Source organism: Sinocyclocheilus anshuiensis, unplaced genomic scaffold, assembly GCF_001515605.1.
Source record: "Sinocyclocheilus anshuiensis isolate Anshui unplaced genomic scaffold, SAMN03320099.WGS_v1.1 scaffold230, whole genome shotgun sequence".
Taxonomy (NCBI): Eukaryota; Metazoa; Chordata; class Actinopteri; order Cypriniformes; family Cyprinidae; genus Sinocyclocheilus; species Sinocyclocheilus anshuiensis.
The window spans coordinates 1,223,902-1,239,321 of NW_015546034.1; the positions used below are offsets into that span (position 1 = coordinate 1,223,902).

At 39.7% G+C, this 15,420-nt stretch overlaps 1 protein-coding gene across 1 annotated transcript in view; it reads right to left on the reverse strand.

The window, feature by feature from the left end:
- The window catches only part of LOC107698795 (neurexin-1a-like), a 205,323-nt gene that overhangs the window by 187,784 nt on the left and 2,119 nt on the right, over positions 1–15,420 (reverse strand). Inside the window, exons 2-5 of the mRNA XM_016499899.1 lie at positions 13,576–14,863; positions 7,337–7,354; positions 6,265–6,294; positions 5,498–5,509 (exon numbers count right to left, since the gene is read on the reverse strand). Of these exons, the coding sequence (XP_016355385.1) occupies positions 5,498–5,509; positions 6,265–6,294; positions 7,337–7,354; positions 13,576–14,287 (772 nt within the window). The 5' untranslated portion in view covers positions 14,288–14,863. The remainder of the gene's footprint in view (positions 1–5,497; positions 5,510–6,264; positions 6,295–7,336; positions 7,355–13,575; positions 14,864–15,420) is intronic.

Below are 15,420 nucleotides of genomic sequence, written 5' to 3' on the forward strand. Positions count from 1 at the left end.
TCCGATTGTGCTGCAAATTAGGCCGATTTATAGGCAGGCGCACCTGCGGGCAGCTAAGCGTTGTTGATGGAACTCCCTCTGAGGCTGCGTGAGACGGAGCAGCTCACACACTCTGCAGCCGCGGCTTGTTCACACACAGCTTCAGCTAATGGCAGGGCAAAACAGACAGTTTCGCAAGCGGAATTACGTTTTACCCTACTAGAATTGATGCCGGAGAGTTCATATTCATAAGTGCAACAAGTCATTTGCATGTGAAAGTAGAAACACATTCAATTCAGATGAAACTTCTGGGCTGATTATAACGTGCACCTGAACTTTCCTCATGAAATGTGTTCCTGTAATGCTAATGCCTGATAAAGTAGCCTTTGTATTCGCAGCGCTGATTTGATTACAGCCATTACCAAAAAAAATTAAAGCACCTCCTGCTGGCAGAGAATTAATTTTCAGTCTGTGGGAAACACTGGTGTCTGTCAGCAAACATAAACAAAAAGCATCCTTCAGAACTGTTTTGAGAAGGTGCTTAAGTTTTGAGCCATGTATAATTACTCTAAATTGGGCTACTACTACTATTACTATCTTGTACCCTGCAATAATCATTTGCTCAAACTCACTTTTATGAGATGAATGGGGAAAAAAAAGAAAATCGGACAAACGTATCGGCCAAAAAAATCGGCATCATATATCGCCATCGGCTGCCATGATTTCTAAATATCGACATCGGCCAGTGAAAAACTCATATCGGTCGACCTCCACTACTCACCTATGTGTGTCCATTTTTATGGCCTCATAAATTTGTATTTCATCAATATATTTGGCTAAATTGGATAGTTTCCCTTCACATGTTGCCTTAACCACAAATGTGTCTAATGACGTGCTAATGAGACACCAAAAAACTGGTTTAAATGGTTTCTTAAGACAATGATTGGTTAAATATTTGGAAGAAGGCAACCAAACAACATTCCATTGTTTGAATATCCAATTTGATAGGTTGTTTTGTAACGAGAGGAGCCTTTATACTGGCAGCCAACTTAAATATTGTGAAGTAGCTGAAATGCACACGAGTTACCACCTATGAAAGAAAAATTATTATTTATTTATCATGTACATCTAAATTGTGCTCATTGCTGGGTCTACCGTATCATACCACGGACACACTCTGTCTTCTTTCTTACAAATGCAAATGCCGTCTCAATTATCAACTCTAGTTAAAATAACATCAGAAGACTATTGTTGCAGTCTTTGTCTTGTTGCCATACAACTTGTTTTGTCCATCATAATGACATTTTTATTTTAAGTGGAAGCTTTAAGATTACATACAGTAAAATAGTGAGATATTGATGTAGCCATATGGATCACATTTGAATTCTGAATTGTCAGAAAGTGTCTCACTTTACCTGTATTATCTCAATTGTTTCTGCTTGGAAGCAAGTCTTGTTTTCAGTCTGAAGTGGTTTGAAAAGATTTGTGGAGAGTGCTTCAGAAATGAACGAGAAAGAATGACCCCTCCATCATTACATGACTGCTAATCAGCAGAGGAAATTCCTACAAACAAAACTCTTCTGTTACAGGAAAAAAAACGACATTAGGCCACTTGACATTGACGTTCTAATGCTCTTTTCCCCATTTATTTATATCTTCTGAGCGAAATATCATCCGAAATGATTCCAACTGAAACTCTGTGTTTGATTGAAATGTGCACCCAATTTAAGATAAGGTCTAGCATAGGACTGGCGTCTTGTAGATATGAAGACTGCGAGTCTGGAGGCAGTATTAAATCCATAAATAACACAACATACTCTTCCTCCAGAAAAAAGAAAAAAAAATGTCTTTCTTTCTTGGCTTTTTTTTGGTACTTCAAGCTACACAACATCAGTTCCAACTGGCAGCATGCCTGAAACATTGCCTCTCTTCCTTATAAAAAAGTATTTGAAGTTTTGTGTCAAAGAGCGCTGAATGAGAACAGAGTAAGGTGATGGGATTTGTGATGGATGAGCGGCTGTTAGATTGCAGGAAGTGCTTATAAGCAAAATGTGTGACCTTGTGTGACTTACGCTACAATTAAGATAAAAAGTTGGTCAGTTCGTACTTGTTTTTTTAGCCTATACACAAAGTCTCACATAAAGCCAAAGAACAAAGTAGATTACCATCTTTTAATCTTTAATCACCCGTGTCTGCGAGGTAGAGATATTGATTTATTTCTAAATATTGACATTGTGGTTTAGCTAGCAGGTTAGTGAGGTTTTTTCACAACAAACACCCGGTGGCATTTTCCACCCCCATTTCTCTGCATTTCTTTTAATACATCAGAGCGTATGAATGAATGTGACAGTGGCAAGTCAGCAAAGGTACGGTTGTAGTAATTTAAGAGGCTGTTCCACTTTTGTAATTACATTAACGAGGCATCTGATGTGCAACGGCAGGCGTAATGGGATTTTAAATACGTATTGATCAACACGTCACAGCGGGCTTTCTTCTTCCTATCACACACGGTCATCTGTGACAATGACACAAGTGAGTGATAGTATCTGAGGTGCATTTCTTGGCAAAGCAGAAACGATTGTAAGCAGCTAGCACAGCATTTTTCTAGATTATAGCAAAAGCTAAACATGCTAAATGGAACAAGCTGCCTGGATGATTTCACTCGCAACAGAAATAAGAGCTAATGCGCAAAGACCTTTCAGGAAGAGAACACATTTGACACTTCTGCCACAACATTGCTCATTTAAACAGGTGCAGGAGGTTACAATTCAGAGGATTTACTATAAATACCCAAGCTGTTGGTATTCTTTATGCCGCCACGTCAATTAGACTTAAAGAATTCTAATTTGGAGTCAGTGTAGTCCCACCTGTGAACCGGGCTTTACAGTGCCTACAGCAACAATTCAGCTTCACAGGCTCTCTCCGTGTGAAATGACAGCAATTAGACCCTCCGGCCTTCTGCGCACCACCCGTATTACCGCACGTCTTTTATCCTCCCCAAAGCAACTTAGCATAAGAATGACGGTAATACGGCTGCAAAGAGCAGACAAGCTCAATCTCACAGACGCACACTTCATCTGTGCTGTTCGGCACTTATTTTAATAAGATATTTGCACTTGTCTTCGATCCGGCTAATGTCAAGTAAAAATGGGTTTATGCATTCCCAGCGGGAAGCACACATATAAACATAAAAAAAGTCTATGTGACGGCTTAGAGTTCATTCATGCTGAAAGCAAGGATACTGCTCAAAGGACGCCTGATCTACAAAGGTCTCTAAACATATGACCTAGTATCATATTAAAGGGATATGGATTACAAACACAGAGAAACTTAGTTAAACTACCGGTAAAAGAAGAGGATACATGCAGTTACGTCTACCAGATCTGGCCTTTAAAAATTAGTTTTAGTGATGAGACTTACTGTATATATTTTTGACTTGCATAAAACCAGTTAAGTACAGTTTAGTTTACCTGAGAATTTATATTTGACAATGTAACTGTAACAAATGGCCTTAATCAAAGAAATGAATAGTTATTTAACATTAGGTTTTGTTCTTAAATTTAAATTATCAAGCTTTTTCCTTTTAGTTTTATTAACTAAATTTCTCTTCAGGCTGCTGTAGGAACTTTGCATGGACTGTTTTTGTAACATTCCAAATCTTGTGGGGCTCTTTGTGAAAACCAGCCCAAACTTTCATTATGAATGCTAAGACGACAAGCATGTGAAATCGCAGGGTGATAGATGCGCTTTTCCTATTTTTCACTTAAGAACTTTATCTCACGTTCAAACACTCCTTTAGGAGAAACAGAATAGCTAATACTAAAACCTTTTTTCATAACTTCAGTTATCATATTCGGTCATAGTTTAATTAAAATTTAAAACTGCAACTGAAACGGTTTACTCTGTTATTTAGTTCTGGCACTCTTTGACTGCCTTCTCACCATTTAACATGCACATGAAAGTAATAAGAATAGAGATTTCTTATGTATATTTTTATTGACTTGTGATAAATTTCAGACATGCTGGTAATTTATATTCTCAGCCGTGCAGAGCTCAACTGAACATCCCAATATTAGGAATGAGATGAAACAGAAGTTTTCCTGAATCTCTGATTATATTATGTGCTGCCTTGTAATTAATTAGGCTCCAGTTATTAGTAAATTTGTGTTGTAATTGTTTAAATTTAATTGCAGGACTTCACTGAAGCACGTAACGAAATGTGTGCAATTAGGAAGATGCTATGAGAAGAGTAAACCGAATATAAATGAACAAGAAATGCAAATTTCACTCCATTTCCTTTCTCTATAACAACTGTGCTCCTCACAAACAAACATATATCCACAGAAAAATAACACAATGCAAAATTCATTTGATACTGCCAGCGTGACCCTGCTGGCAAGGTCAGCCGCCACACGCACCATTTCATTCAATTTTACAGACAGATGAAAACCAATTTTCTATGAGAAAATGGAATGAGAGAAAATATAAATGCCTCTGAAAATTTATTCAAATGTGCTAAGAGAAGCCTGAAGCCCCCACATCTTCTGTGGGCATTAGCCCATTCAGGATAGTGTGATGGCCTGGGTGTCAATGCCTTACAGAGCACAATCAAAGAGACCCGCGAAAGACAGAAAGCACACCTACCTGCTTCGCCTATCACAGACCCCTCACATTTCAAACCAAGGTGAATAACCCCGTCAGTCTATGTGTGTTTAAAGTTCAGTGGATATACCAGCATGCAGTGGTCTGTGAGCCCAGAGCAGGATGTGAGTGCTTGCAGTTGTGATAGTGCCAGGTGCCGTCCACTTACCTTAGCTGGATCTCACCGGGCTCTTCAAAAATTGTAATTTAATATCAAAGAGCAGTAAAGTGCTACTAAATTAATATGCATTGGTGCGTACAGGCTGTATGGAATGCTCTAAAAGAGATAACTGCCTGCAGAATATGAAAATCCGAATATCTTGAAGTGCTCTTACCTGATATTTGTGTGATGATCTGACAACACATTTGTATTTATATTGAATGCTTTTAAATATGCCTTCGTCAACTCTTTTGTGTGGTCAATATTTTATGCAATTTTTTTTTAAATAATTGAGATAAACCTCTCTAATTACTGTTTTTTTATTTTTTTTTGTAATACTGTAAATTATGGCAAATGGTTAATCGCGTTTAGGAATTAATAAATGTTATGTTGCCAAAAATAACGCATCTAAATTTTCTGTGCATTGATTTTCTATACAACTAAACAACAGTAGCAGACTAATTCAAATGTGCAATTTTTCTTCCTAACCCTACGTTACATTTGTTGACGCATCGCACAATGACGCATTTCCATGACATCTCACCTACCTTTCAGCCCCTCGTCATATTTGTAGGGAGTGACACAGAAAAATCAGTGTGACTTCAGTATCACAAACACACAAATAAACAGATGCATGTGTAAAGCCACAGGTACAGGAATATACATGGAGACAAGTTAAACTACATCATTACATAGTATGAAAGAAGCATTATATACCTTTTCGTTTGCCTATGGTATTGATATAATGGTTCCATGAAGAGAAAGTCCAGAGATATACAGGAAAATACAAAGGAGAGGAAAGAGGCAACAGTCAGAATCATGACCGCGTGTTAGATTCAGAGACAGAAAAATGAAAGGTTACGTTCAGAAGAAACTCCATGCATTGCGGACAAAAAGAGAAGAGGGCAGGCAAGAGGAGATGGAAGCTTCCTATCGTGATACATGCCAGAACATGACGATGAGAGAGATGAGGGAGAATGCATGAATATCGAACAGATGGCTAATGCTTTCCAGTTTCGAAGCCCGAGAATACAGACTAGCACATTTACAAAGAGTGAACAAACCCCTGAGAGAAGTCCCTGTAACTCACATCATCCACTGAGTTGAAAGTATTTTTCCCCCTCTATATGAAAATGAAGTTGGCAAGCAGCAATGGAATAGCGGGGCTGTTGAGAGAATGGCGGAGAGAAAAACGAAAGAGCAAAAGAAGCGGCGAGATGGGTTGAAGGGAAGCTAGAGCAAAATGACAGAGAGAGAGAGAGAGAGAAGGAGAGACAGAGGAGAGGGTGGGGAAAAAATGGAAAAGACCAAACCATCCATTGATTCAGCGCCAAGCCAGAAAGAAAGCAGCCCCAGTAAATCCATACCAGCAGTGAAGGGAGATGAGGAGGATTCAGCACAAGGCAGTGAGAGAGAGAGGCAGAGAGATGGAGGAGGGAGTGGCTGATGGAGGCAAAAAGGTGAGTGAGAAATTAAACCCATACCTTGGTCGCCCATCATCAGGTGCGCAAGACCTTAAGGGAAGACAAGAGCACAGTCAGCACAGAGAACGGGATCATGGGAAGGTTTTCTGTCACATTGACATGCGGGCATCGTCTGAACAGAGGATGCCCGCGGTGTGGGGTGGGGGAGGGGGTTGGGGTCAAGAGGTGAGGGAGAGAGTGGGCATGAGGGAACATTCAAAAAGCATTTCCTCAACCCAGCGGTTGCAATGCTTTATCGGTCACACTCGAAAGAGACAAACCTAGATTAGAAAAGAAAAAAAAATATCACTTCGCTGTCGCCATACATCAAACATGTCGTCCGCCTGGTCAACCTTCCACAGGAAGAAGATGACACATACAGAGACTGGATCTTAACAAAATTAAGTTAGGTTGCACACAAAAATGTGTCAATGCAATAACAAAATACCTACAGGTTACATTGGGATAAATCAGTTACCCGTCTTTCATAGGATGTCTGTTTAAGTTCCTGTGAGCCACAGCCAAAAATATATAGTAATACCTCCAAAAGAATGAATCGAGAACGATAACTATAAACTGCATTTGGAATTGTTAGTAAGAAATAGAAGATTTTGTCATTTGTCTATGGAACTTACCTGTCAGACTGTCCAGATTTTCCATTATAGTGAACACTTCATGTGTATGTATGTCAGATTCCATGAAATGTATTCACTATATGAAGTTTTAGAAGTTTATAATGGGAGTTACAGTAGTTTGTCTGTATCTTTAGATGGAATTTAAACAGGTTGGCGTCCATTTCGCTCCAGCCTCTGGTTTCTGCTTGGCAGAGCACTCCAATTTGAGTGAAGCATGTGTTTACTGACAACCTCTAATTAAGGAAGTGCTCTCGATTATAAAGCTGAATGAAGTTGCATACCTTTTACCTGTGTTGTGCACCAGTTCCACTTACTGTTTGTGTACCGTATTCAAATAAAATAGGAAATATAGAATATTTCTAAAAGAACAGGTTGAAATATGAAGACAGAGAGAAGTACATGAGTAGGGACAGGGGTCGGATGAAAAGAAAATAGGAAAGAAAAAAATGTCTACCCACCTCCTACATAGGCCTCTTCTGGAGGGGCAGCCGAGGCGTGAAGAGAGAGCAGGAGACATTGATTAAGAAGCATGCAGACTGGAAGGTGGCCCAGCCTTGAGGATTACCGTGGTTATCATGCGTCTTATCATCCTGTGCCCAGGACAAGCATTCATTACCATGGAAAATGTGGAGACTAGAGGGTTTATTTGACTTTAAGTGTCTTCTGTCCTCGTCAAGATCTAATCTCATTGAGTCTATAGTACTCTGAAAGAGCGTTGTTCCATGGTGAGATGATGATAACACATTATTAAGCCATTCAAAAGCTGATAAAACACATGGTGAAATTTACTCTTCACAGTATATCAATGAACATGCGCAAACATGCAAATCGTAATTAAAAGTAAACGGAAAGACGGAGAATAATGGTGGGACCCCTTACAGCTACGATTTTACTTCAAAAATAAATATGCTGTTTTCCCTCAGGATTTAATAAAATTTCCAGTTTTTTGATGGGCTTTGAAAGACAATTTGTATCTTTTGAATTCAAATGTATCATTTTGAATGGCGTTCATGGTTGCGTGTGAGGGGAATTTACACGGGGCTAGATGTGAAGCATGCACGTGTTCGGAAATAAAAATGTCGGTAGATGATGCAATATGAACCTACTAAGAGAAAACAACATCATTCAGTCAGGTCAGTAATAAAGAAATGTACAATACCTGAATATGCATATGCATGTCATGTTATTACCCCGTTTACATTGAAATTTACATTTATTTAACTTCAAATGACCTTTTCTGTTCTAAAACAAAAAGGGTACATTACCTTCATTCATGCATTCAATCAACACACCTTTTACTTCTGGTGACACTTTCAGTCTCTGGATCAACTCACCCAAGACTCCCTAAAAATGGACTTGGCTATCTTAAAGTTAAAGCATCCAATCCTACCTCCATGTTTTGCATCTTGAGGAGGAGAATAATGACCCGGGACTTACCGCAGCCGGTTCCTCCACCCGACCAAACACAAATTGCATGCACCACTACTGCCACGAAAACAAAAATGCTGATGAATGTATGAATAAACAAACTAAAAGGAGAAAAAAATAAATAAATAAAAGAGAAAAGCGTGCCATGCCAGAAAATATGACAAAGAAATATTTTGCTGTTAGTGTTGCAGTGATAAATGACAGGTGATTTTCTATCCTCTCTTATCAGCTTATGAAGAGACTGACAAACCCTACTTGCTTTGACAAATGTGCAAACTCATCCCGCTGACAAAAAATAGCTCGGAAGGATAAAAATAATGCTACAAAACAGTTTAATTAGCTTAAACCATCACAAAACACTAACTAGGCATCTGCACTGACTCTACAGCAGTTTAAAGAACCCACTTTATTGAATTTGTGCTTCAACCCATCTAAGAAATGTAGACATACACTATTTGTGTGTGTGGAAGCAGCAGCCATTTTGGAAGAACACCACACACACACACATACGCACAGCCTGGTCTTCTCCGAGGCCGGCTGACTGAACAGCGGTTGTATTTACATTTCACTGACTGACAGATCAGGATCATGTAGCCTCTCCTTAGCACTGCAGAGCTCACACGGGGCCAGCGACATGCAGGCTTTCATCGAGCTGACAGCTTCTTTTAAGTGCTGGCCTTGCATACTGCCCCGAATTTGGCAGAGAATAAGAGATAGAAATTGAGGATGACCTACACGCACACACGCTCGCTCTTACTCGACACGGGCCGGCACAGGCAGGGGGCAAACACGATGTGACGCCCGCACTCATGCAGCCCTTTACAAACAGGACTGCAGTTCCAGATGCTCGTTTAAAGCAGTTTTCAGTAAGTCAGAGCATGTTACTCTCAAACGCACACACGTGAAACTCGCCCAAAGGGATCGTATGACGAGCGTACGCTCCGCATAGCGCAGCGGCAAAGTCACTAAAGATGTGGCTGTCAACAACTGGCTGTGGCTGATAATGACTGTCCGGTTGGAATGGAGTGAATGTGCGGTACAGGTTCCTCTGTATTTGATACCTAAAGAAGCATCCAATTCACATTTGACTAAATATTAGACAGTCAAGCAGAAACCACTAGTAAATATACCCAAAACAAGAGTACTTATTGTAAAAGCTTCTAAATATAGCGCTACGTCATTGATGTATTGTCATTGCGCCAGTGATGGGGAGTTTAATCCTCTTCACCAAATCTAGTTTAACATTTCCCCCACAGGGAGCAATGTGCAGCATGTTCCATATTGCAGTCATCTATAGTACAGAGAGATTAGTGAGCTTAGTCCATCTGGAAAGGGTTCATCCGACACTGATAGGGGAATTCTCAATATACAGTGTATTTGACACGGGCTCCCCCTCCATTCGAGATTATCAAGCGATGTTGCCGGATCAAGGAAGGTAAAAGTCGATTGCAAGACACGGGGAGGGTCAATAGATATTATAATAGTATATAATAATCAAGAGATTTTATACTGGCGCGCCTAATGCATTTTCTGTTTTTGACCTACATTGTTAGAATTCACTTAATTTATTTAGGTATTGTAATGTGCAGATTACAAAAATGTCTTTTGGCTTAAAGGGACAGCTTACCCAAAATAAAAATTATGTCATTACTTACTCAAACCCGTATTACTATTTTGCTCTATGGAGCACAAAATCAGTTTTGTCCATAAAGTGAGTCGATGGGGTTCAATAATCCCATAAGAGATTTTTATACTGGTGAGCCTTATTTAATTAATCTATTTCTTGTTTTTGATCTGGATTATTAGTATTTGCTTAATTTATGTATGTACTGTAATGTACAGATTTCAAGAATGTCTTAAAGGGACAGTTCACCTAAAATAAAAACTCTGTTATTATTTAATCAAACCTATATGATTTTTTTGGTTCTGTGGAACACAAAATATGTTTTGTCCATACAACAAAAGTCAACGGGTCCATTAGTCAAGTGATTTTATACTGAAGTGGCCTAGTGAATTAATCAATTTCCAGTTTTTGGCCTATTTTGTTAGTATTTGCTTATTTTATATACTGTAGGTATTGTAACGTACAGATGATATAAATGTCTGTTGACTTAAAGAGACAGTTAACCTAAAATAAAAATTCGGTCATCATTTACTCAAACCTGTATGACTGTTTTTTTGGAACATAAAATACGTTTTTGTCCATACTGTGAAAATCAACAAGGTCCAAATGTTTTTGGCCTCTATTGATTTTCATTAAATGGAACAAAACGGTTTTAAAAAATGTGCGTGTTTCACAGAAGAATGAAAGTCGTACAGGTTTGGAATGACATAAGGACAAGTAAATGGCAATTATTGTGATTTTATTTTTATTTTTTTTGCTGAACTATCCTTTTAATATCTATCTTTTGTCAACTTCAAAACAGGCCCCTGGTGACATGATTAAATGAGTCACTAAAATTAATATGCTGATGTATCTAATTAAAGCAGGCCCTTTATTTCGTTAGCAAGAGGTTAATGGGCGTACACTGCACTACACCACCCTACTTAATTTGCATAGGTCCAATAGCAGAGGTAAAAAATGCATTTACAACATGACTGCATCATTAAATGACAGCGAACAGCCAGGGACCGACCCTTACAACGTTAGCTCCACCACAAAAGATAAGAGATGAGGTGAAACAATCTAATCGCTGTTGTAAACAAGCCCTCCAACACAATCCAATTCTCCAACCAAAGTCTCCTAGCATACGAAACCGCATGGACGTCAATTGCAGATCCCTTACAGCCATCTTTAACCAGGGAGACGGAGCACATTATACAGTTAATAGAGCATAAAGATAAGGTATCAATGGCTGCAAGCTGATACAGAGCAGACCCTTTGGCTTTCTAATTCAGACTTGTAAGAGCATTAACCATAATAACACAAAATAAGGCCCTTTCTCTAACCCCAGCAGGGCAAAAATATCTCATTACCCGTAGCACTGTTATTCTTTGCGGTGCGGACTGCCTCTCCCGCTGAGAACCCCACACCTGCTTTGCTAAAGAAGGTTATTACCACAACTGCCTGTCGAGAGAATGACGGAGTGGACGTGCGGAGAGTAAGGACATATTTAATCCACATACCACCCTTTCCTGCCTGAGATCTGCAAACACGTACACATGCTCTCACGGTACTGCAAATTTTTCCATGACGACGGAGATAACGCGAGCAGCACATATATATATCTAAATGAAAAAGTTAGCCATTCATCAATGAGCCATTTAATATGCAGCTATCCCTTTTTTATCCATGTAAAATATGAGTCTGGGTATTTTACTGGCAACGGCGGTCGGTGGGCAGTTGACAGATCACCTTGGTCATGAAGCTGACAACACACAAAATGACAAAAAGTGGCCTGCTTTCCCCTCAGCAGGAGCTTCGTGGGCCAGATTTGCATTAATAACCGAAGCAAGGACAGATTTAGGCTAAGAGGAGTTTAAAATGATGCTGTTGTTTTAATGAACAGCATGTTGGCTCTATGACTATTTCATTTGAGGAATTAAGCCTTCATAATGGCTGTCCTGTCCTGCATAGTGCCATTTGGAGATTTGTCATTGCGCTAATAACAAAAACAGCCGAAGACGTAACGAAAGGTCATCTGCACATTTCAGACAGAAAAAGGAGGGATCGTACATTCTTAAAAATAAAGGTTCTTAATTGGAATCTATGGTTCCATAAACAACCTTTAATCATTACATTGCACAAAAGGTTCTTAATAGTGCAAAAATGTTCTTTAGATTATTTAAATATTCTTCGCACCAAATTTCACCAAAAACAGACCAATAAAAACATCAAGTCAGTCTAAAGTGAAAAAAAGAAAGCAGGCAGCTCTAACGCCTAACACCGCTAGCCTCAAGATCCTCCAATGTTAAATAAATAACGCTAATGATTCAGAGCGACACGTCCCGTGGCCTCCACCATCTCCACATATCCTTATGTGTCATCCAAAAGCACATGACGGAGGCCACTCAAAGCTGCGTGGGCAGGTCTGTTCTGACTCACCCGGCAAAGATGCGCATTTCTACCAGCACACGGGCTGGAGAGCGGCACGTCTCGCTTTTAAGCAAGCTGCTCAGCATCTGCGGGCCCTGCCCTTTTGTCATAATCTCATCAAATCCACTGGACGATGCATTTCGCTGAGAGCCCAGCGAACACCGTACCACGAAACGACTGCTGTTCTAGTTTGAACATTTGTCAGTGAAACGTACTGTCTCTCTGTTGTGCTTTAGGAGGGCAAAATTTACTCAGTGGGTATGTAGTTTCCTTGGCAACATGGTGCCTCTTTGGCTTACGGCCTAAGCCAGACAATATCCATCAACATCAAGATCAGTCCACAGAGACGGTTGTAAAAATGAAGAAAAAGATGGAAAGAACATAAAAACAGTGAAATCGGACACCAAGGGAGTAAGTCAAACTAGGAAACCAACCAGAACATACATATTCAAAAGGGAACAGGCTTTATATGAAAATCTGAATCGTTGTAATATGGGCACAACCATCCATTTTCAAAAGATAGAAGCAGAGACCCCCTATTTAGTTACATCATCAATCGTTCTAATCGCTTCTGTAATTAAAATAACTCCGTAAGTGCAGTAGTGGAGGTTTACTTGTAAAGCTGGATTAATAAATGCTTTGTGATGGTTGCTGAATGCTGTATTGAGTATGTCATTATTTTTCCTGTGATGCTGAAATTGCAACTTTGGCCAAGTCATTACAGTGACGCTATGAAACATCTGGCTAATTACGTAATTAGAGCAACCAACCCCTTAAATTCGGAGGGAGAATAATATTCAAATCTTCATACTCCAATCATGGGCTTGTGTGCATGTATTCAACTCATCATTTTCAGACTTAATTGTAATGCCAGTGCAGTGTCAAGAGTATATTAAGTTAATTTAGCATAAAAAAGAGAGCGAGAAGCCTCTGCTGACGTCATGTTATCAAAAACACAGGCTTTCGTGGATGCTCCGGAATTGACACAGATGGCACTAAAGCCTATTTAAATGATCTCCTTCAGATCAACGGCTTTCTCTGACTGAAATCAGAGGTAATCTAATCATGTAATGTACTAGGCCTGTAGTGGAGGCCGGGAACAGACATGATGTAGCATGCACTGCCTCTGAGGAACTAGTGCAATGTTAAAATCGAAAAAAGAAGTGAAAGGGCTGTGTTTGAAAAGACATTTCAACACCTCAACAACGGAGACGATGAATCCAGTCCTCTTACCTTCACTGCAGTCTTTTCCCTGGAATCCCGTTTCGGAGCAGTCACAAGTGGGCTCGTCGTTGACGATGCTGCAGACTCCTCCGTTCAGGCAAATGTGGTCGTCTTCACAAAAGTCACTGTTGATTCCCTCGCTACCGATAAGCGGCGGCTCGGAACTGTTCACCCTCAGATTGGTTATCCATCCTTTGTAGGGGACCTGATCTGTGATGGCTGAAGATGTGAGGCGTAATGCTACAGATCGCAGTTCAGGAGGTATCCCTCCTAAGAATAAATGGCTGAAGACCGTCATGTCCCTCCTTTTTGACTTAACCTCCACCCACTTGATCTCTTCGTCCACAACTAACGTAGTGTTTTTGAAATTCCTGCGCAAGGTCACGGCATGCCAGCGGCTGTCGTTGACGGCGGTATCGGAGAGCACCGTCGCCGGCTCGGCGCAGAAGATGGAGAACCGCAAACTGAGTCTGCCGTTGTGGATGAGCAGTTCCAAGAAGTCACAGAATCCCTCGTCGTCAAAGTACACTAAAAGTCCATGAGCGCTTTTGGTCTTCATGTTGAAACTCATTTCGCTTTCACAGCAGGCGTTCCACATAGGAAACCTTGCCCACTGGCCTTCTGCGCCGGTGAACTCCATGCTGGCCCCCATGTCGACAAGGCAACAAACCAGCAAGCCTATCCAGATTAGATGTGCGCCGTTCCGCATTGAGAAGCTCATTGTGAATAGTAAAGGAAGTTAGAACTACCAATAGAACTAATCGAAAACTAAAATGAGTCGGCTCTCTTAGTGATGTGCTCCTAAAGTGTAACAGAGCTCTCTATGACATACAGGACTGCTATGCATTTGGGGTAATTTACTCATTATTCACTGAGAGAGGGAGAGGGCCTGCGTTACGGCCGACTCTTTTTCAAAATCTAAATACACAAATCGGAACAATAAAGGGAGTCGCTAAGGCCCGAATACTGGTCTACGAAAAAAACAATAAGGCTACTGTTTAGCTTAAAAAACCTTCAGTGGGATCCAGGTGTGCTACAGTGGGGCCAAGTCATCAAAGTATCTATAAATTGCAGCCATGTGTAGTGCTGTACAGCAGAGAGTTCATTAGGGGTATATAGGGTCATTAATGTCAGTGTCATTTAAGTCTAGTTAAAAGTCATTGTGTAGGCCTAAAGTCAGCACTAATCAAAAGTAGACAAAAAGTGCGCTTTGCGGTGTTAGCGTGCAGGCCCGAATAGGGCCCTCAGTGTTCACAAACCTTCAATTCACATCCGTTTTGACATATTGATCCATAATCTGAAAAGAATGAAAAAGAATATCTTAATTTCTTCATAGGAAAAGAAAGAGAAGATGGCCTCTTTTAAAAAGATAGATACTGTAGCATACACACAATACAATCATTCACACACAAAACCACAATTTCATAGTGATATTGATATTGAAACCACCAATTTCACGCTGATATTTATTGCATTAATCTTCAATTACAGAAGTACTTTTTATTTGCTTTTCTCCGTTTTTCTTTTCTCACTATAATTCTCAATGATTAGAATTCATGGCTTATGAACCAGAAAGCTCCAGAGCATTTCATCATGTGGCTGCTGTTTTTTCCCCCTCAGTATCAAATACTCTGATTTAATGATCAGAAAAGGCAAAAATAAATCTATACTTTTCAGATGTATTTACAGTTAAATCAGAGTAGCTTGAACTAAAATAAAATGGTATAAAATGGTATCTAATTGAAAATTAACCCTTTTGTTTTCATTTTCAAGAGATTCTCTCAAGACATTTACTCTTTAGTACCATGAAATAAAGCAATATATATATATATATATATATATATATATATATAT